The sequence below is a fragment of the Abrus precatorius genome, unplaced genomic scaffold, assembly GCF_003935025.1.
Source record: "Abrus precatorius isolate BTA unplaced genomic scaffold, Abrus_2018 Scaffold4, whole genome shotgun sequence".
NCBI classification, from domain to species: domain Eukaryota; kingdom Viridiplantae; phylum Streptophyta; class Magnoliopsida; order Fabales; family Fabaceae; genus Abrus; species Abrus precatorius.
Window position 1 is genome coordinate 14,821,055 of NW_020874384.1, and position 20,969 is coordinate 14,842,023.

Genomic DNA, 20,969 nt, shown 5'->3' on the forward strand with positions numbered 1-20,969 from the left:
AGATCTTTCTCCCTAACTTCTGTTTGCATATTCAATCTCCATTCATAACAGCGAGATAACGACTCACATACAGCCTGTTATCGGGTCATGGCTAAAAAGAGAATAAGTGTTGGTTCGCAAACATGCATATAAAGAAAAACCTTTGGATGACTGGTAAAAGGTCAATTTGATGCTTCATTGACATCATTTTTTTTTTCCAGTTTTCAGGGTAAAGGTAGTAGTATATTGTGCGATGTGATTTTCAGCAACCGAGTAAAAATGTTCAAAAACATTAGTGTTGATAATCTAGTTGTTTACTTTACCAAAATCACAACGGTTAAATCCACAAGACGAGGCATGCCATTTCACCATACCAACTTTAGGTAGCTATGAATTGTAGTTGGATATTTCACGTGTGAGTTAGATTGTTAGCCGTATTAATGCACGGATTTCGAGAACAAACAGCACTCCATTTGGCCATTAGCTTGGTTGAATAGAAAGTGAAGTAAATGAGAAAGAAAAAAGTTGGAATTTTTAAGACCTTTCATTTCATTTTATTTTATTTTCATCTTCCTACCTTCTTTCCATCCAACCAAACATGGGGTAATAAAGTGTTGTCGTAACTTTCTTTCACAGCATTTCCACTAGTGTCAAATGAATTCCATAAAAACTAAATATCGAGAAAGAGAAATATAGAAAATCAGAATTAATTTTGAAGTGTTTGATTCGATTCCTTAGCCACTAAATTAGCTAATGGAGACGTTACGTATAATGTGAAGCGCGCCTTCTTCTCAGAAATGCGATGGTTCAAAAAATTCAGACCATCCATACCTTTCACAAAAGTAACTTGTTGTTCTGTCCGCCAAGGGAAAGCCATGCATCTTTCATACCTCCGTCTGAGGAATATATGCCTCCCCATTCACCAAGCCCCACTCTTCAACTTTTTCCACAATATTCTTACTATTTTAGCTTTCTCTATAGATACCACAATCCTCCTTTTTCTTCAAATATACACATAGTTAAGAGAATATTAACCGCCCATCTAATTCAACTCCAAAATCATTTTTTCGAGCTTGTTTAAATTCACATTTAAACTTCTAGGAGCTTGTGTTTACTTCAATATGTTCACAAATATTCTAATATAAATCCAAATACACCCTAGATTTGTTTGTTTGGATTACCAATATTTTAAATCTAAAAAAATGTTAACCACAATAATTAAGTCAAGGAGAGCCCATTATTACAAGAAAAACATGTCCTATAACATGGTGCTCCAGGCAATAGTAGGCTTCAGATGCGGTGTAGAAGATGAGATCAATGAAGTTGAATAAAACACTGTACAAGATTCTTTCTTTTGTTTGACACCTACCATGACTAGTGACTATTCACAACAACCAGTGCCTCACTCTCTCTCACGCACACATAAATGTATATTTCTCCTTAATAATTCAACGCTGTGGTCCCGCAAAACCCCATGGAATGGAGCCGGATATAACTTCTCATCAACATAGGAATCATCCAAATATGAGTAAGCAATAGTGGTAATTTTTTAAGTATCAAAATATTTTTTTTAAAAAAAAACACATCACTTTCTCATATCATAAATGCGTGCATGCGACGTAAATACACGAGCAACACGACAATAGTAACGCCAACCACATTAAATAATATCAAACCAAGAGATAGTATCATCCCATCCTCTTTGAGTAGTCCATACACCAATCACGATACACAAAACACAAACCCATAAATATAGTAGGGCACTAATCAAACACAAATATCTGTTTCCCATAAGCCAACTACATTACTGTACCCATGCACTGGAAATTTGTGAACGAGAAAGTGTACCCGGGGCAACAGCACCAAGTTACCTAGATCTATCTCACAGCAAGTGAAATTTTGTTCCTCTGATCACAAAAGGCAAAACCCACAAAGGATTGAATTTAACATGACATGGATACAAAAAGTGGAAGCAAGATTGGGCCCCACATTACTAATTTTTTGGATAATCTGGAATAACCAACCTTCTCATTCAAAATAGCTCACATATCCCATGCTCCAATGTGAGTGTTGCATTGCCAAAGACATTGAAGGAAAGATTCGTTCATCCTTTATTGCTCTTAATACACTGAATTCTACACACAGCTACACATGAATTACACTGACCATACCAGCTGATCTCCAAGTTCCAATTCGATCAATAAGGAAGGGTTTCAGAAGCCAACCAAACTCAGTATTTCACAAGTAACAAGTAGTTGACGAGTACAACTGCACAAGCTCCTGAACACAACCATACCTTGTTTATTCTGCAGACTCCATGAAGTATGAACAACCACCAACAGACCAGAACTTACACTATAAAGTAGTACTACTTAGGTCACAAATAATGCCATGTCTGACTAAGAATTCTCCAAATTACGGGGCATCAAGTCCGAGTGCTTTAGCCTTGTATTTCAAGGATTTCAAGCAACGTATGGCATCATCAAGGAGCATAACTGGGTCCTTATCCTTCCTGCCAGGAATTATGCGATGCAGAGCACTCAGAACGTTCCGTATCTTCTCCCTTTTCATCTTCTTATTGCCAGAAAAGGATTCCTCATTGTTGTTACTAGAACATCTTGATTCTGCATCATCTCCCATCGTAGAGGATTTGTTCATATTCAGAGAAGTGGCGGTATCCATGAGTTTTATGTCATCATTATAACCATCCAAAAGCTTCCTCTTCCTGGTTTTCCCAGTGGAGCTCGCAACTTCTTCTGCAGTTTCCCTAAAGATTTCAGGGTTATCATGGGTGGTCATTGTGCTGGGAGAATGCCCTGTGCTAGTAACTTCATCATCATCCTCACTAGAATAGTCATCACTGTCCGAGTAAAGCAATGCATTAATTTCTTCCGTGTCTTCATGCATCTCACTTTCAATGCCAGTGCCCTGATTCTCATTGACTTTATCGGTCAAAGTTGACTCAATCATATGATTCTGATTCTGATTCGGATTCTGATTCAAATTCAAATCTGTTCTAAAAGAAGGTCCATTTCTACTCATATAGTTAGCACCATGCAGATTTGAATGCCAAGAAGCAATGCACTCTCCGGGACTCCCAAACCTAGAACTATAAACAATAGTTGTTTGACCACCCGTCTGGTCAATAACAAGAAATCGTTTCTGAGGGGTACTTGAACCACCATAGCGAGCAATTTTCTCCCTAAAACCCTTAATATGGTCATCAGGGGTTTTTCCCTCAGCAGTGAAGTTTGTAGCAGGAGTAAATCCCTGTCTAAAGCGAGGCAAACCATAAAACCAACCACGTGGTTCATTGGAATTTCCTAACTGCAAATAAGGCAGTGCAGAGGATGCAAAAGCTGGCATTGTCTCATTAATAGAGATCATATTAACACCAGGGTTCATAGCTGCAGAAATACCATTTTGCTTCCCCACATCAAGGGGATTCAAATTTGGTGATTGCCATCCAAATTGTAGATGCGGTATCCAAGTTCCACAATCTTTTCCCATTCAATCAGAACAATCACCTAAAAATTAAAGAAACATATACCATGAAATCATTAATTAAACATAAAAGACATCAAACAGAGAACACATTTTTAATGAATGAATAATAATGTAGGATTTACCTGAAGAAAAACGATTTCAACACGAGAACTATCTGTTACAAAAGTTTTCTTTCACGAACAAGGAAAACAACTAAAAGAACCGGCTTAACCCACCCAAACAAAGCAAAGCAAAACAATTACGTGACAGGTTTGAGCAAATGACGGAAATATTCAGCCTGTACAATAGTAAAAAAAACAAAACAATCAACACGAGTTAGTTTATATGCTGCAAAACTAAAAGCAACACAACCAAGATGTTGGTCAATCAAACGTGGATCAGGATCGCATACCTGGCATTCTCTGAGAGGTTGAAAGCATGCTATAACTCTAACTATAATGGTGGAGCTCCCCGCAGTTCCATTCTCATGTTTCAATGCCCGAAATCTAGTTTGACTCGCTGCTTGGCAAACCATAACTACTTCCCAACCCTCTTCAATTCAAAATACAAGACCCAAAGTTTTATGTTGAAGACAATTAATCTGAACACTTCCACGCCAGTTCAACAGGTTTTAAACTTTTGATTAAATAAACAAACGATACCCAAAGTGAAGTTCCTAAAGAAATTCAAATAACAAAACACACACCCCTACAAAGGAAAAGGATGATTACGGAAACTAAGTAAATTTTATAGAGAGAAAGATGAGTTCTTTTTGGAAGAATTTGCTACCCTTCAGCTGATCTGACGGACGTAGCAAGGAAGAACAACAAAGAAATTGGATCCCATGGAAACGACGCAAAGATATCTAAGATGAAGAAGGTATCACGCGACACAAATTACAGAATCACTTTGCAATACAGATTCAAGGAAATCCCTTTGCGGAATACATCAACAGAAAGACTAAGCCACCACCGCATGCTGTTTTGTCCTTACCCACAAATATTAAACCACCCCTTCTCCTTCACACAAATATTTTCAACACCCTGCAACATAATTTCAACATGTCACAAACCATCTTCCAATTTTGCATGAATATAATCAAATCAAGACAACAACAAAATTAAAACTTTTTCCTGAATCCTCGAACTTTAATTTATTATGTTCAATTTTCACCTAAAGCTTTTTTTAAAAAAAAGAAAAAATGAAATGAAAATTTGAGATTTCAGAACACCAAACTTAAAATGGATAGCTAAACCCAGAAATGATTGAAGAAACCTTGGTGTGAGAAACGAAAGACAAGGGATATGCATAAAATGAAGAAGTTACTTACAATATGGAGAAAAGAGATCGAAATTGGAGATGAATCCGAAAGCTCAAAAGTTAGACAGAGAAGAAGACTGAAAAGGGAGGAGGAGAGTGAGGAAGGACAAAGAACAGAGGAACAAGCGTGAATGGCTACAGTCAAAGTGGAAAGTGGATGTGGAAACTCCAACCCACAAGATAGCACGGGAGTTGAATTATATAGAGCATGCATTGACATAAATGCCCTTGATGGAAGTGCATCATCAAATAATAATTAATTATTAAATTAATGGAAAGCCAAAAGAGGAAAAAATAATAAAACAAAATGCGGGTGTGGATGAATTCATACGTGCGTGAGGGGTGAGGAGTGCACGCAAGGTATTTAGTTTACAATCATGAATCACAGTAGCTGAACAAAAGAGAGAGGGTGTGCGTGGCCCCGTGGATGGTTGCATCATGACATGACCTTGTGAATTGTTTTTTGGTTTCTGATTGAAATGGGGTCAATTAACCCATGTGTGTTGTTCACCACAACCATGGGTTCCAACCAAACCACCCCCCCACTATGGCTGTCTTTGTCTTCGTTTCACTCCACGAATCCGCATTTCACTTTTTACCTTCAAATGCCCGTTATGGCCTCATCAATCACCGTAATTGTTAATTAAGCAACCAGGAATATATCCATATTAATTATCGTTACACCTTTTAAAATTGTTCAAAGAAATAAAACATTATATCATGTTCTGGTATTTCAGCAGACTCTGGCTTGTTGACCAAAAAAGAAGACTTTAGCGTACAATATCTAAAACATGGTACAGTTTAATACAATCGTGTGCATTTTCTTCGTCCCACGTTAAACTAATTGACAAAGAGCTTGTGTTGGTTCTGTATTTGTTGCTCGTCATGAGTTAATTTTGCTCTCTTTTCTAATTATATTTTTCAAATACCTCGCACACTCCGTAACTTCGGTTTTCACTTGAATTTTACCGTCGCAAAGTTAACGCCAAATATCTACTTCATGATCCTTTTACGGTCCCTTTCGGGTCTTTTTTTTCAACTCAATATTTAATCCAATCATCCAAGCAAACACATAACGTAGAATACTAAAAATCTTCATATATACGGCTTCGTAGTAGAATATATCACGTACTTAATTTGTACCAAAAATTCAGTCCCAAAAACAAAATTATAAACATATAGCAATGCACATAACATGGAAAGAACAAGAATAGAAAGAAGATTTTTGTAAGAACATGGAAGGAGAAGGAAGTGAAAATGGGGACCATAAGACGGAAAAGAAGAGATGGTATCCAATGTTTAACATGAACAATCAATAATTTATAGCTTGACCGTTCAAACAAGGAATTATGTAGATTTAAATGAAGGACCCACCTTTTAGCATATGGTATATCATGTCTCAAACTCACTCCACCTGATGGTATATATATATCTCTTGTTATTAACCATCGATGCCTAACTCTAGGATTTGGGGTAAAAAGTTACTAGCCTTTGGTCCCTCCACCGAGTACAATTATACTTTTCATTGATGTGATACATATATGTGTGCATAAGCCATCAATTTGGTTGGCCCATTTCAGGGTCTGCAATTAAGTTCATTAGCATCAAATTTCCCAAACCATCTTATGTAATCCAACCTCTTTATTTTAGAGAACAAAAAGAAGAAGCTAGATTCAGGAAAATGCTAGTAGGTCTTAAACTTCTAGTAGTGCCCTTCTGTTTTTGGCAAAAATATTATAGTATTTGTATAGTTTGAATATATACTACAGATTAAGTTGTCTTTGCATTTTAAGTTCCAATGACGTAGATCATTCCTCTCTTTTCCTTTGTTGTGAGTGACTTCTAACAGTCATGTTGTCATTCATAAACTTCATATTGTCAATCTCTAATGAAAAGATATCTGTAAAAGACATTCCAATGACATTCAAGCTACTGAGTGCTCTAACATGTGTGTCTATATAAAAGATAGTGTGCATATAACGAAATTTTAGCTGCTCTGATTTTTGTAGAGTCATTTTTCTTCACTATACTTGCAGAATGAGGCATTTTGTAGAGTTCAACATAAGAAACGTTCTAAATATCACAAGATCATGTCGGTTATTGATAATTTTGTTGGTCTCTGAAAAAATGAAATCACAATGGGTTTATTGAGCTTGTATGAGGTTAGGTCAGACCTATGAGGTATATATTTATCTCAAGACAACATTATTATATAAATTTTTAACAGTTTCCTATGGCTTGATCATGAAAAGAGTCGTATTCTGTTTGGCTAGCATGAAATTTACGGTGGAGACCGGGAAAAAAAAAATCAATTCCCACTATAAATTTATCTTTACTAAAAACCTTTTTTGGGTTTCCAAATTCAATTACGTTATTATATTTTGCTCAAAATAATAATTCATCAATTGTGTATTGATTAAATCATATGACTTGGGCAAATAAAATTAAACCGAGAGAAGAATCAGGCTTTTTTGGTAGAGTTCTCTTTTAGTACAGAGAATAAGACTGTGAACCAAATAAATGTAATTTTACAAACTATTTATTAGATAATTTGAAATATTATTTATCAATTTAAAAATATTTATACTCTTTTTTTTTTCTTAGTGCATTGCGCCAACTCACAAGACATTACAGTATTTCGCCACTTGAATTAGCATATTTTTTTTAAAGTAAATTTTAAGTAACCCCCACCTAACAACATCTATATTGTTATGTGATAGTCATTATTACCTAGTTTTTTCATTTAACTTATTCAATTATGGTAAATATTTAAACATGTTTTTTAAATAATAGAACTTTTTCTAGAAAAAAAAAAAGACAACTTGTATATTTTTAAATTAACAATAGAATTTTTCATGAAGTTGAAAAAATTAATCAAACAAATCTAAACAGACTGGCTTTGAAATAAGATTTTGTGCCTTACGTCATTAGCTTATTTTAGATTCAACCCTAGACATTATCACCCTTAACATTGTTCATTTTAAAATTTTAAACCAGTAGTCAATCCAAATAAAAAAAAATGATTCCCATCGACGTTGAAGTACGTTGTCACTAGCGTCAAAAGGTAAGAAAAAGACAATCAAATTTACCGTCAATACAATCCCTACGTAAACATTTTTTAAAAAAATTTGAACACACGAGAACGATCGTGTTGGACCATTAACCATGATCACCAAGATGAAATTATATACGTGGCATTTAGTGAATATTTTACAAACTGATTGCATCACCAGCAGCATCAGAAGAATTATGGTGAATTTGAAGTTCTTGACCCAACAAAGGTTCCAAGTACTGTAAGGAATCTATTTTAATCATTAATACCAAAGACCAATAAATAAAATTGTCACCATCAGTATATTATTAAAACGTTTGTTGTTAACCTGATTCGGTTGGTTGGTGGATTGAGTTGAGAACTAAGAGAGTTAACAATAACTGTATCTAGTATTTCAAGCAAGAAATACGAAACACAGTATTGTCTTCTTCACGAATCATTATCTATTTTTATGACACATGTTTGTATAGAATTTTAAAAATTATACACTGTCTAATTGATTGTTTTCACTGAAAATTATACACATGATATATAGCTTAATTACATATGAAGCAAGCGCTGTAACTACTGTTAAAGTATATAAACATTGACACCATCTATGAATGTTCATGCATAACAATTGCATTTACTTGATTAGAGCCCCGAAAAGACTATATAATAGCTCCTAACGATAATAGAAGTGACTCCAAACTGTGAGATACAAGTAAGAAATTAGATACTCTATGCAACCCCTGCTACACTATATATTGCTTCAGATTAGCAATTGTGTTTTGTTTTTGAATCTGCAAGCACCCTTTTCAAATAGCCTTGTGATTTTGTTTTTAATACCAAAAAGACTTCAGTTTGGCAATTGTGTCTTGTACCTCAAAATTATTTTTATCTCAAATATGTCTTAAACCTCTAATTAATTGAGAGTAAAAAAGAATTTGAGGGACTGAATAAGGGATTAAATTCAGAAAAAAAAAACTGTTAAAGAATTAAAATGCTCATGAATCACAATTGCAATTAAGTTTTTTTTTTCTGCTAAACTGAAGATTTGGTCGAAAGCATGCTTTTATTTTCGAATAAATATCAGAATAATTAACTTGATTCTACCAAGCCTCCAGCGGAACTGAGTTACTCTCCTCGCTAGCACTTATCATGAGAAACAGGAGCAAACAGAAGCTTATATATTAGAGTGAATAAATAACTAAATAAAAGGAATCAACAACGCAAATACTGTGACAGACAGGGTGTGGTTGCACCCAAATAAGAAAATACAAATTGGTGTGACCCATGATTTGGTCACCTGAAGGAGATCTTGAGTACAGATAAGATCTCTAGGCACCCAATTACAAAGGCACTCTAGGAGTAGACTTATTAAATTGATAATAAAAAGAAAAATGCACATATTTTTTTCTTATAAAGAGAATATGCATATTTTCATGCCCTCTTGTTTGGAGTGGAGGGAGCAATAAACGAGCCAAATCAGGTTCTTTCCTTTCATGCCCTCCTTCCTTTTGGTGGCCCTAAAACAGCTACACTACATCCCAATTGTGAATTGTGATGCAAATTATCAGTTTCTTTACCGATTTAAAAACTACTCTGCTATAGATAAGTTAATCAACAATAATAAATTAAAAGAATTCCCCTGCACGTCTGTTTGTTATTTTATCATCATGGTCACTTTATTTGCCTTTTTTCTAAAATATATTTCTCTTTTAATGTGATGTCAACTAAGCCAGTAAAACATTTGTAATGTGAGCAGCATGCTTGTAGTGGACCACCTAATAACTACCAGTGTGTGTGTGTGTGTATATATATATATATATATATATATATATATATATAAAAGGTATGTATGTACATGACATGTCATATACTCTATTATGTTGCATGTATGAAGCAAAATAATATGATGTGAGCATCCCCCTCTCCTCCTAAGTTTTTACTCCTTCCTTCATCTGCCTCACTGAGATGCCAGCAAAGATTCAGACAAATAATTTCGGATTTTAACTATGAAATATAATGCATGTCAAGCTATTCAAGTGCTTCCATTGATATTCAGCTCTGTTATTTAAATATTCAAAAATTAATATTATGTACAATTAGTGTTTGTATATGCATATATCTTCAAAATATTTTTTCAATTAAGAAAAAACACCTTTAAGTACGTGTACGCTTAGTTTTACATTCTGTCTTAGTTGAATTGAGCATGCATCTATCATTGTTACACATGAATTCAAGAGTAAATAACCAAAAATATATGCTTGGAATTCTTTAGTGACGCATATTGATGTGAGTCCAATTCTATGCTACTTTTTTCTAATTTATGAAAATAGCATATGCACTTTAGGTTTTGATATTTGGTCGAATTTCTTATTTACCCCTAAACATGACGATATTTATGCTTTCCTCCATGTTCTCCAATATTCCGGCACAGCACGGAGATGACTAAAAGAAAATCGTGGGAGTTAAAAATCGTAAAGGACACTCACGGATGGTGTTCCAACAGTTCATGACATCTATCATTGTTTTAAAATTAGTAACATTATTTGTTAAAATTATTTTTCTAATACTTATTAAGTTATTATCCAGGTAAAAATTATATTACTTCAAAATTACATTCATTCAAAATTAATTTTATCATTTATTTTCATATAATCATCTCATTCAAACAAAACTAAGTGAGCAGATTGTACAGTAGGACAAAAAGAGGTCCCCATAGGAGGGAGGATAGGAGCAACTTTTTCTTTTTTGTTTCAGGAAACAGATTTTTCTTCTTCTATCATTTTTTTAACTTATATTTTCAAGAGTCAAATATACACTATGATCCGCCAGTTTAATAATAATATGTTTTCTAATTATTTAGACCTTTCAATATACTAGTGTTTGGTAATATACATTAAAAAATATTTTAAAATATTTAGCATATTAAAAATGATTAATTAAAAGAAAAAGAAAGAAGAGGAGAGGAAGAAAGAAGAAAAGTGAAGACGTGCTCTACAAGGATTAGGAGAGAAAGTAGATTATTTAAGGCATAGATGAGCACGGTCTTCCATGTTTTCTGCCACTAATGTTTGTATTTATCACGTTCAACTTAACGCGAAACCCTCTCATCCCATGATCGCACTCGGGAAGAAAACCTAAACCGTACGTGCATCACAACAAAGTAAATCAATATTTAAAAGCTAAAGCATTTAAACGAGGAAACCGCAAATTCATGAAATTTTGTTCTATATGAATATTGTCTTTGATAATTTAGACAATCTATGATTTAATTTCTTTTTTTTCTTTTAAAAAGGTTTAAAAACCTTATCCCATACAGGGGTCCATGATTAATTAGTTAAACAAAATTACTTGCATATATAAGTGGCGTGATCAAAGCGCATAGGATGCACGAGGATGTGACACATATGAGGCTCGCATTGACCGAGATAAAAGGTGTTTCTTTCCCTTACCTTTAAGCCTCCTTAAGCACTCAAACACAAGGTGAAGAAGAAAGAGAGAGTAATTTGCTTTGCTTTTTAGAAGGGTCATTGCCCATTAATAAGCATTCGAGTTTGGTGGGGGAGTGTGGGACATGAGACCATGGAGCCATTTGGTTGTGGATTCTCCAACAAAAACAACCACGCTTGGAAAGCTAACACAACGCCTTCTCCATCCACCTCCCCGCACTAAAAAGCTTAGTGTGTTTTCCTTTTTAAAAATACCACAAACCAATGCAAAGTTAGACCAAAAGGCAAGGAGGAATCCATGCCCCTTTCTTCCCTTGTTTTATATACTAAATATCATCCACTTTCTTAGACTTTTATCCTAACCAAACCATTTTTTAATGTGCACAATTTCTTTCCCTTCAAAGAAAAAGGTTGCTTAGAACTTTCAATCCTCACCTTATATATTTTAGATAAGGAAACTATTGCTTCGCTTTTTCTTTAATGGGAATGTATGGAAGCTGATTAAAAATGGGTCGATTAAGCAATTATGTCCTTAGGTTTGTTTAGATTTTTTTTCATCATCAATACACGTGTGACGGATGACGGGCATGCTCACGTTAATTTCACACTGTAATTACGTTCTCTGAATCCCAATAAACTAAAAATAATTAGTTACTAATTTTCTCAGTCTCTTAGATCCTAATCCTCCCAATTCAAAAAGAAAAATGAAAATTTCAAAACTGCAGTATGCGCAATATGCAAAAGACAATATTTTAAAATTCATATTGTTTTCCACCCTATTTATTTATACCGCTTTCTATCTACTCTCTTAAATATTAAAAGTGAAAGTTATCGGTTTGGAATTGGAGATCATAGTTAGCATAACGGTAGTGCTTGAACATAATTGGGATAGGTTGTTGTGTGAATACATGTGTCCCTTAGATGGCAAGAAAAGAAATTATCCTTCATGAGGTAATCTCATACATGCGATGTTAAAGGCGATAACTCCACATCTTTCCACCATAAGTGAGGCATTGAAGTTGTGGGATATTTTCCATTTGGCAAAAGAATCATACGGTTTTTGAAATGTTTGAATCCAAGGGTGATTCTAATCATGTCAGTCCCAATTTCGTTGGATTGATACACACTAAGAATCCATCCAGTACTTTTCTTTGGCAAGTCAACCCACAATAGTATTCCAAACCCTCTCTCTCTCTCTCTCTCTCTCTGTATATATATATATTCCACTAAGTAGTAGGCATTAATTTCAAATATGTCTTCTATTTTAGAAAAGGAAAAGAAAATAAGGGGTATAAAGCTAGGAAAGTACGTGCTATCAAATACATATAATTATGCAAGTGATAATAATATAAAACCAGGTCATGTGGTGTTCACATACTACTTAACACATATAATATGATCATACAAAAAGAAAATGCATAATCCGTACGTCCATTTATATATACAAGAATGATGGTAGATAATTGGGTATGACATTCAAATAGATTTGGACTATTATTTAAACAAGATTATGCTAAATTGGTTATTATGACATTGTCACAAGTGCAATGCAAGAGATGAGTTTCCCCTTTTTTCCCGTGGGATGAAATTAAAGATGTAGCTCTTGACGCATGGTAAATCAGTATACCCCAAAAGAAATCCAATCACTCGTGCGATACTACTTAATGCAACAAGGTGAATGTATTAGACTTCATTTTGGGGTTATTATTATTGCAATGTCTATGACAAATGTAGTGGAGAACACATTATGTTCAGGTACTAATGACCTAGGACTTAATGAGTTGCACCGTGTGCCCATTTATTCGCAATAATAAGCACTGCCAATTCCACTAATAATTCCCAAGAACCTGCTTTACACTAGTCTACCTTTTTTCATATTTTATATCATAAAAAACAATGTCTTCACTAGCCTTAATTACTATATTCAACAGCTAATCTAGTAATGCAACAGTTAATTAATCTCCTTTGCATGCTTGAATTGGGGCTAATTAACTTTTTATTTTAACCTGCCAACCTGCCTTACAAATTTAAATATCGAGTTGGAATTAATATATAGTAATGTATACTTTTCGTAGAAAAAAATATTATTTCACACCTACTTAATATCTGTAAAATGAGTCAAGAAAGAAGTAGTAATAAAAAAATATGATAAAATTTATTATAAATAATTAATTATTATAAGTTAGCACAAAGACTATCAATATGAATATAGCTAGTTATTAAAATCGATTTGCACAATTAATTCAATTGATCAAAGTAGATGATCAACATTGAATCATCGATTATCAATCGTCCGCGCATATGTATCCATATATGTATTACTGCATGGATTTAATAACGATATCCATTTAACGTGCTTCATTATACTGGTAAATAAATAACGCATTAATATACTGAAAGAATATGTTTTATCATTATATACTGAGAATATCACTGAATTCATCGCGGCACACTGGTACGATTTATTGGATTTTTCAATGCAAAACGCGAGAAATCTGTTAGTATCTCTAAACCTGATAATCCTTAGACAGAAAAACATTGTTGTTTTGAAGTAGAAGAAGTGAGGCTAGCTAAAAGAAAAACATTTCTACCCAAAAAATAAATATTAAAAAATTGACATGAAAAAATATTACATTAAATAAAAAAAAACACCTCTCACTTAATTAAATTAAAAATATTGTAAAACAAAGTTCCAAACTAATGATGAGATTTCATAAAATGACTAGTTGTCCATCGTTTGTCATTCCAGGCGAAAATAGTAATTTTCTGTATGATCGATTTTTATTCTTATTTTTCCACAGATTAATTATTGTCAATTTGTTGTATTACAAAACATTATGAAGTAATGTTATAATTTGATGCCGTATGCATTCATAATTCATAATTCAATATATAATAATGTCAGTCACCTATCCCAATATTATTAAATCTAATCATAAGAAAAAAAAATAGAAGGTAAAGGTAACAGGAAAAGAGAAGAAAATCTTGCAATTCCGACCACCAAATCTTGGGCACAGTTTGAAGCAGAAAATTGTAGAAAGAAAAAGCGTTACACGCGAATTCATTAAAGTTTTATAAGTATCACGCCGTCTTACATATAGTTGTTTTCTTTTATTTCAGATTTGCTGTGTTGTTCTGCTCCTCGCACGTGCCTTCAGAGATCAACAATAAAACTAAAATAAATTAAAATCAACGTAAAGCTGCCACACAACTCTAAACCAAACATCACTCAAACCCACCTCACACATCCCACCCTCATTCAAAATTACATTTTCTCATTAGTTACAAATTTTTAATATGTACCCAAAAAAAATTAATACTCACAAAATGTTTATGAAAAAACTACATTTTTATTTTTTTTACTAAAATTTTACATTATATTTACGAACAAAGAGCTGTTATATTTATAAAACCCATTTAATAATCATTATTTTAAATAAACTAAGAATATATATCATCAACAACACGTGATTTTACTTATCATTGACCGTGAAATAAAAAATACTTACTTTTTATCTTGTATTATTCGTCTTTTAAGATAACGTATGCGTTTTTACAAAAATATTCAGAAATTGTTTTTCTAAAATTATTTTTTATTAAAAGAATTCATATATGTTTATAAGCTAATTAATAATTTTAAGTTATTTTATTATTACTAATAATAATATATTAATAAAATTAAATATTATACTCTGTCTTTGTCATTTTAAGTTGTGTATTAATTAAATATTGAGATTTGAAATAAAAATATTTACTCATTTTTCAATATTATAAATAAAAAATAGTTATTAAAATATCAAATAAAGGTAAAAAATAATTAATATTTTTTATTATTATTCTTGACATAATGTTCAACACTTCATATTTATATTAAAATGGGTTTTATTAATAGAGTTTTAAATAATATTCATATAATATATATTTAGGAAAATTATTAAATGAAATTTCACGTCTAGTAAAGAGAGAGAGTATCATTTGAACTGCCTAAGTAAATAGGTGTAGGATTGTGGAAATGATCGCAGCAATGAGATTGTATGTAATAATGGAATGTGAATAGTTAAATTGATGCGAATAATGGTGGAGATGTGATGCATTAGCGCACGCTTTAGGATACTACTCTAACTCTACTCTACTCTACACTACTGTTTCTGTACCCATGCCAGGTTAAATTATTCTAATATCTTCCATTCTCACCCGCACCATAGTCAACCCTTATCATCATCATATGTAATATGCTATGCCTCTTCTCTCCCTCTTAGTCCATTTAATGTGTGTGTCTATTTGCATTTGTTCTGTTTTTTAACCCATATTTGCAAAGCAATGAACATTGCTTCCTGCATTGTCTTCAGCTGCTGTCTGCATTCTCCAAGGACTCAGACATATGTTTTCATGGTTCCAAAACTTACCATTTTGGCTCAATGGATTCAATCTTTTGTCTGTCCAAATTATAGAAAAGCCTTTAATTGGTGCAACGGACTGTCGTGTGCCATGCAACTGGTACCATCACTGCCCCCTGCTAATGTTGGCCCAGTATGGGTTGGGTTCTAAGTTTTTTATCAATAGTTGACATACACAAATATGGTCTAAAAATGGAATTAGAGTTAGTGCTCAAAAAATATATAGTTGAACTTTTGCAAATCATAATTAAGAGAAAGCTTAGAACAAACAATTATTTATTATATGTGTGTGTGAAAAAATATCATCCCTATCATGAAATGAACTTGTGACAACTTCATTTTGAGGGATGGATTTAAATTGGACTGATTAGACTTTCTAAAAAATAAAACTGAAATATTCTGTGAACAAGGTCCCGTGTAAAGCTCACCTCATGTCAAAAAAATAATCTTCTCTTAAGGCCTTCGTTGTAATACTTCAAAGTAGTCTGTTTATTTAAAAAGTCCATGATCCGGATTTAAAAAAAAAAAAGCCCATGATGAAAAAGAGATATATTAAAAACCTAAATCTTTAGTAAAAAGAAAATTCATTCATTCTTGAAAATTAGTTTAAAAGCAAAATATTGCTCCAAACTTATAAAGAATATTATTTCTAGCTAATGTAAAAATATTTTAACACTTTTATGCATTTACAATCACACTTTTAACGCTTGAAGTTTGTAGGTCTAAATATTGGTGAATAATTTGATTTTAAAATTAACTCTAATATTATATTAAAAATTTAAGTTTAACTTGTCACTTCTAGTAATTTTATCGTATTCGAATAAGATTTTTTCCCAAAAAAAAATACTCGTGGTGTAGAAAAAAAAACAACTTTAAAAAATTAATTTAAGAAAAGAAGTTACTTAAAAACTTATTAAAAAAATTATTTAAAGCCAACACTTATGAAGTTTGAAGTGTGTTGGATAATAATAGTGTGAAAACAGGAATGGATAATGATATATATTTTTTATATTAATATTGAATACTAATCAACTCAATTATAAAGGCTTCTGTTTGTACAAAGGTGTGTATGTGACAGTGATTTTTATTCAAATTTTGTTCAATGCGTTAAATTCTCGATAGCTGCCTTACTTTTGTTCGATTTTAATCCCATTAAAATAAGAAAACTGTTTTTTTTTTTCATTTTTATTCCACTCATTTTATTGGATCAACTATTATGTGTTCTTTAAGTAATAAAATTCTTTCCTTATTTTTAAATGTGTATCACTACAATAATTATACGAAGGGTATAATTAATAGGAGTTTTAATGATACAGAATAAGTATTTAATACATCTTAATAAATACTTTCTTTATTTCTTTTTATCTACTATCGTTCAAGGTAAATGAAACACAAATTCGAAAGTGCAATTAATCGTCCTTTATCTTAAAATTTACTCTTATAATATAAAATTGGGTCCTTATTTTTAAAAATGGAACAGCTTTTATACATACTTTTCTCATAACGTGCCTTTATCAGTTTTTACACATCTTGAAGGCTTTTATATTAAATCAATTAACACTGTTCCCCATTAAGTAATTATCCAACAAAAACAGAATTTTTTAATTAAATTTTTATGCAATTTCCTTAATTTAATTCATTCTTAAATTTGTTCAGTTAACATTAAGTATAATAATATAATTAAAAAATATTCAAACAATAAATTATTAGTTAAATAATATATAAAATTACGTCCACTCTTATATTGTTTATTAATTTTTTAATTGAATAATTTAATCTCAAAATTAATTGTTAAATTAAAATTATAATAATATTAATCATATTTAAAAAAATTTAAACTGATTAAAATTTATTTAATACCTTATTCACATATATCAAAATTAACTTAATATATAATATTGAAACATGAATATAGTGACCATTTAATTATATTCTTATAATCATTTAATTTTGACAAAATTTTACATAAATCAATAAGGTAATAAATAATTATAATTCAACGATTGCATTAATAAAAATTATATTTTATATTAAGTTATTGATAATACAAAATAAAGTAAAATATATAAGATTTAATTTAATCTTTCTCATAAATTAAAACTTTGAAAATAGTATATTTTATATACTTCATTTTTTTTATCATTAAAACTGTCTTTTACTCAAATTTGTTCATTTTTACATTTTTACATTTCATGTGTATAAATACTTGTGTAGCACACAAAAATTAGTTATTTTTTAATTTCTTATCACACTAAAAATTAGCTTCTTTTTTTTTAATTTCTTTTAACAACACACATACACAAATTACGTTAATAAGCATAATTCATCAAAACGCAATAGAAAAATTAGTATCCTCATTTTTTAAAATTTATGTTAATAAGTATAATTTATCAGAACAAACTCTTTAATTAATTTTAAAAAAATTATAATAAAAAAACGGAGAAACCCATAGTCTTTCTTTTTGTATATTTATCCTCGTAGCCTAACCGTTAGTGCATGCGAAAGAGGTTAGCAATAACCTTATCAACAATAAAGCAATGGTCTAACAATCAAAGAGTCATATTGAATAGCTAATAAAGCTTTTAGGCATTAAAGTGGAATCTGTCTGATGACAAACCAACAACATAATTTGAAAAAATGGAAACTCAAACCGATTATTAAATGACTAATTTTATAAAGATAATAAAAATTTCCCGCAAACATTACCTTATGCTACTAGTTCTGTCCCCCCCCTTTTTTTTTCTATTTTTCTCTCATTTTAAAAGTAAAACAATTGAACAAATGAAAAACTCCGATGTACTTACACATACGCTAATCCTTATCCCCTCATTCAGTTTCTTTGTTCTTTAGTTGCTGTTAAGAGATCTAAAATATTTAACAGCTGGTGTTTACTCACTTCATGCCAATGGCATGCAATGTGTGTATTAGATTGTTCACTTGATCACCCACCTTCAAATCATGACCCACCTCACCTTATATATAATTTTGGTATCCTTTACATTCGGGTCCCTTTTTTTTAAGAAAATAAAAAAATAAATTATATCTAACTATCTCTTGCTGCTTCCTTTTGGTATTGCATTGAGGGGGCACTTTCCATAAAACACACATAATGTCCTTTTCCGGAAAAGCATCCTATGGATGATGGAAAAATTTCCAACCCACATCACTATAATAGCTCTGCTGCACAGGTTTTGTTTAGCTTCCTCCTTTTGGCATCAGGGCTATTATGTGAAGAGTTTGCACATGAACTAGCATTTGTGTCATCACTTTTGTAGCTGAAACATAATGCTTCTAACACCCCTATTGGGCTATGTGGCACACAAGTGACGGAAGCACTGGAATCCTTGGCAGAGGCACTGTTGGATGACAGCTCGTGGATCATTTTAACACATTTCAATAATCTCTCCTGCCAAAACCCAAATAACACAATGTAAATACTCACTAAACAACCAATCATGAGCATTTTTCATCAATTACAATTTAATCAACTAAAAATAATCACAAGGTGGAAAAAAAGTAAAACTATGGTAATGTGTTCACTTTTTTTTCTCTTCTTGTCATTGGACCACCATCCTTACCTTTTCTACGTGTTGAATCAGAACAGAAATTGTTTTCCCAGTGTCAACTGTTTGGGTTTCTTCTCCCATCACATACACAGCCACTGCTGCGGCAATTTCTGATGGTTTGAATTCCAAGAAGTCAATCCCTGCATTGATTTCACACCATTCAAGTTATCATCTCTAATTCCATTCACAATTATTATCATTGAAGAGATCAAGTGAACAACGTGTAGTGAAGTTAGGGAGAAAAACTGATGGATACCTCTAACAGTGCTTGATATAAGTTGGATGGATCGCATAATTGAAGATCTTAATGGGCTTTGATCACCGTTGATCTTGCAAAGGAAATAATCTAGGAAAGAGAAAGGAGTAATTGCCTGCATTCTCCACTTTAGTGTGCTTAGAACTAGAAGCTCCATTCTCTGTATAGTTTTAGCTTCAAATACAAACTTTGATTCACCCACCTGCATTAAAGACAATGATCAGCAAATGCAAAACTAATACATTGACTTAACAACTACTCCTCCAAACCATTGTAAAGACAAATTCCTACCTGCAAATCAAGAGATAGCGGAACTTCAGTCTCTTCCACTTTGGCTGCCAGAGACAAGCAAGCCACAGCCAACAATTGCATTGTCCAAGCTCTTCCCTTCTGCGAGTGGAAAGACTCAGATCAAAACCAATTGAGACCACAATGAATAACCCCTCAAAAAAATTATTTTTTTTCCTTCTTGTCTTCATTCCTTGTCACTTACTGGTAATTCATAAGCAGAAAGGAATCGATCCAAGTAATTTATAGATAGGTATGCACAGAGAGGACCAAAACCAAAATGCGCTCGGACCTAAAAAAAAAACATTTTTATTTGTTCGTTAGTTAGATCATAGCAAAAGGGAATTAGATAAAAATGAAGCAACCATAGTTCAAGCTAAATCCATCTTGTGAGGCTAGTTTTGGACATATGCATGAACAAATCAAGAGAGTTTCATTCGATCAAACTTCAGAATACAATAGGAGAACCCACGAGGAACCAAAGGAATCAATCGATGTGAAATCCAAACAAAACGGTGCCCTTTGCAAAGAAAGTCAAGGTTCAGATTTCATTTCAGACCATCAAAAGTAAACACGAAGATTTCAGAAACAGCCCATTTTTTCAGTTTTCACAAGCAAAAAACACCAAAACCCGCATGCCTGAAAAAGATTGGAGCTTTGGACTTGTTAAGAAAGAGCAAAACTAAAACTCTTGAACCCACCTTTTGAATCCAATCAATGGCCTCCATTCTGGCCCCGAAGTCCAAATCCCCACTTCGTAGCTTATTCAAGTAATTAGAACGAGGACAGTGTTGGCATTCCTTTTCCACCATTAACGCCAAGCACTCATCACTCTGCAATGGCAACCCGTCTGCGTCAACAAAGTGTTGGCTCCTTTCATGGTACCTAGGACGCCACGTGTCCTCGTACCCCTCCACCGTACCCCCATAATGGCTATCGTCGAAAACACTGCTATCCTCTGTACAAAGGAGGCTCGAAACACAGTCAAAACTGGGTGCCATTGCAAGACCTCAAATTGAACTCAACCACACCCTACCCTCTTTCTCCAAATTCACAAAAAAAACGTGACTTTTTGTTCAGATTATTGATGAGGTCTGTGTTTCAGACACAATAGGCGATGAATAGAGTTTCTTTTACGAAATTATTAGAAGGAACAAATGACAAGCGAAAATAAGAACAAAAACACTA

At 32.5% G+C, this 20,969-nt stretch overlaps 2 protein-coding genes across 2 annotated transcripts; both read right to left on the reverse strand.

Moving 5' to 3' along the window:
- Positions 1-675: 675 nt before the first annotated feature.
- On the reverse strand, positions 676-4,958 carry LOC113864918 (transcription factor bHLH143). The gene is made up of 4 exons (XM_027499153.1): positions 4,796-4,958; positions 3,878-4,508; positions 3,609-3,763; positions 676-3,506 (listed from the first exon to the last, which is right to left on the reverse strand). Exon 4 carries the CDS (start codon positions 3,487-3,489, stop codon positions 2,395-2,397), a length of 1,095 nt encoding a protein of 364 aa, XP_027354954.1. The 5' UTR covers positions 3,490-3,506; positions 3,609-3,763; positions 3,878-4,508; positions 4,796-4,958; the 3' UTR covers positions 676-2,394.
- A 13,879-nt stretch (positions 4,959-18,837) lies between these two features.
- LOC113865825 (cyclin-D4-2-like) lies at positions 18,838-20,782 on the reverse strand. The gene is made up of 6 exons (XM_027500598.1): positions 20,483-20,782; positions 19,987-20,073; positions 19,785-19,883; positions 19,494-19,695; positions 19,250-19,377; positions 18,838-19,077 (listed from the first exon to the last, which is right to left on the reverse strand). Exons 1-6 carry the CDS (start codon positions 20,780-20,782, stop codon positions 18,838-18,840), a joined length of 1,056 nt encoding a protein of 351 aa, XP_027356399.1.
- Between the last annotated feature and the right edge of the window lie 187 nt (positions 20,783-20,969).

What these genes read in the sequence shown, in the direction of transcription:
- LOC113864918 (XM_027499153.1), bottom strand. Translation starts at nt 3,489, where the DNA reads ATGGGAAAAGATTGTGGAACTTGGATACCGCATCTACAATTTGGATGG.
- LOC113865825 (XM_027500598.1), bottom strand. Translation starts at nt 20,782, where the DNA reads ATGGCACCCAGTTTTGACTGTGTTTCGAGCCTCCTTTGTACAGAGGAT. An exon ending in CCATTGATTGGATTCAAAAG is followed by an intron (nt 20,074 to 20,482) that starts GTGGGTTCAAGA and finishes TTTTTTTTTTAG; the next exon opens with GTCCGAGCGCATTTTGGTTT. An exon ending in TTTCTGCTTATGAATTACCA is followed by an intron (nt 19,884 to 19,986) that starts GTAAGTGACAAG and finishes TTCCACTCGCAG; the next exon opens with AAGGGAAGAGCTTGGACAAT.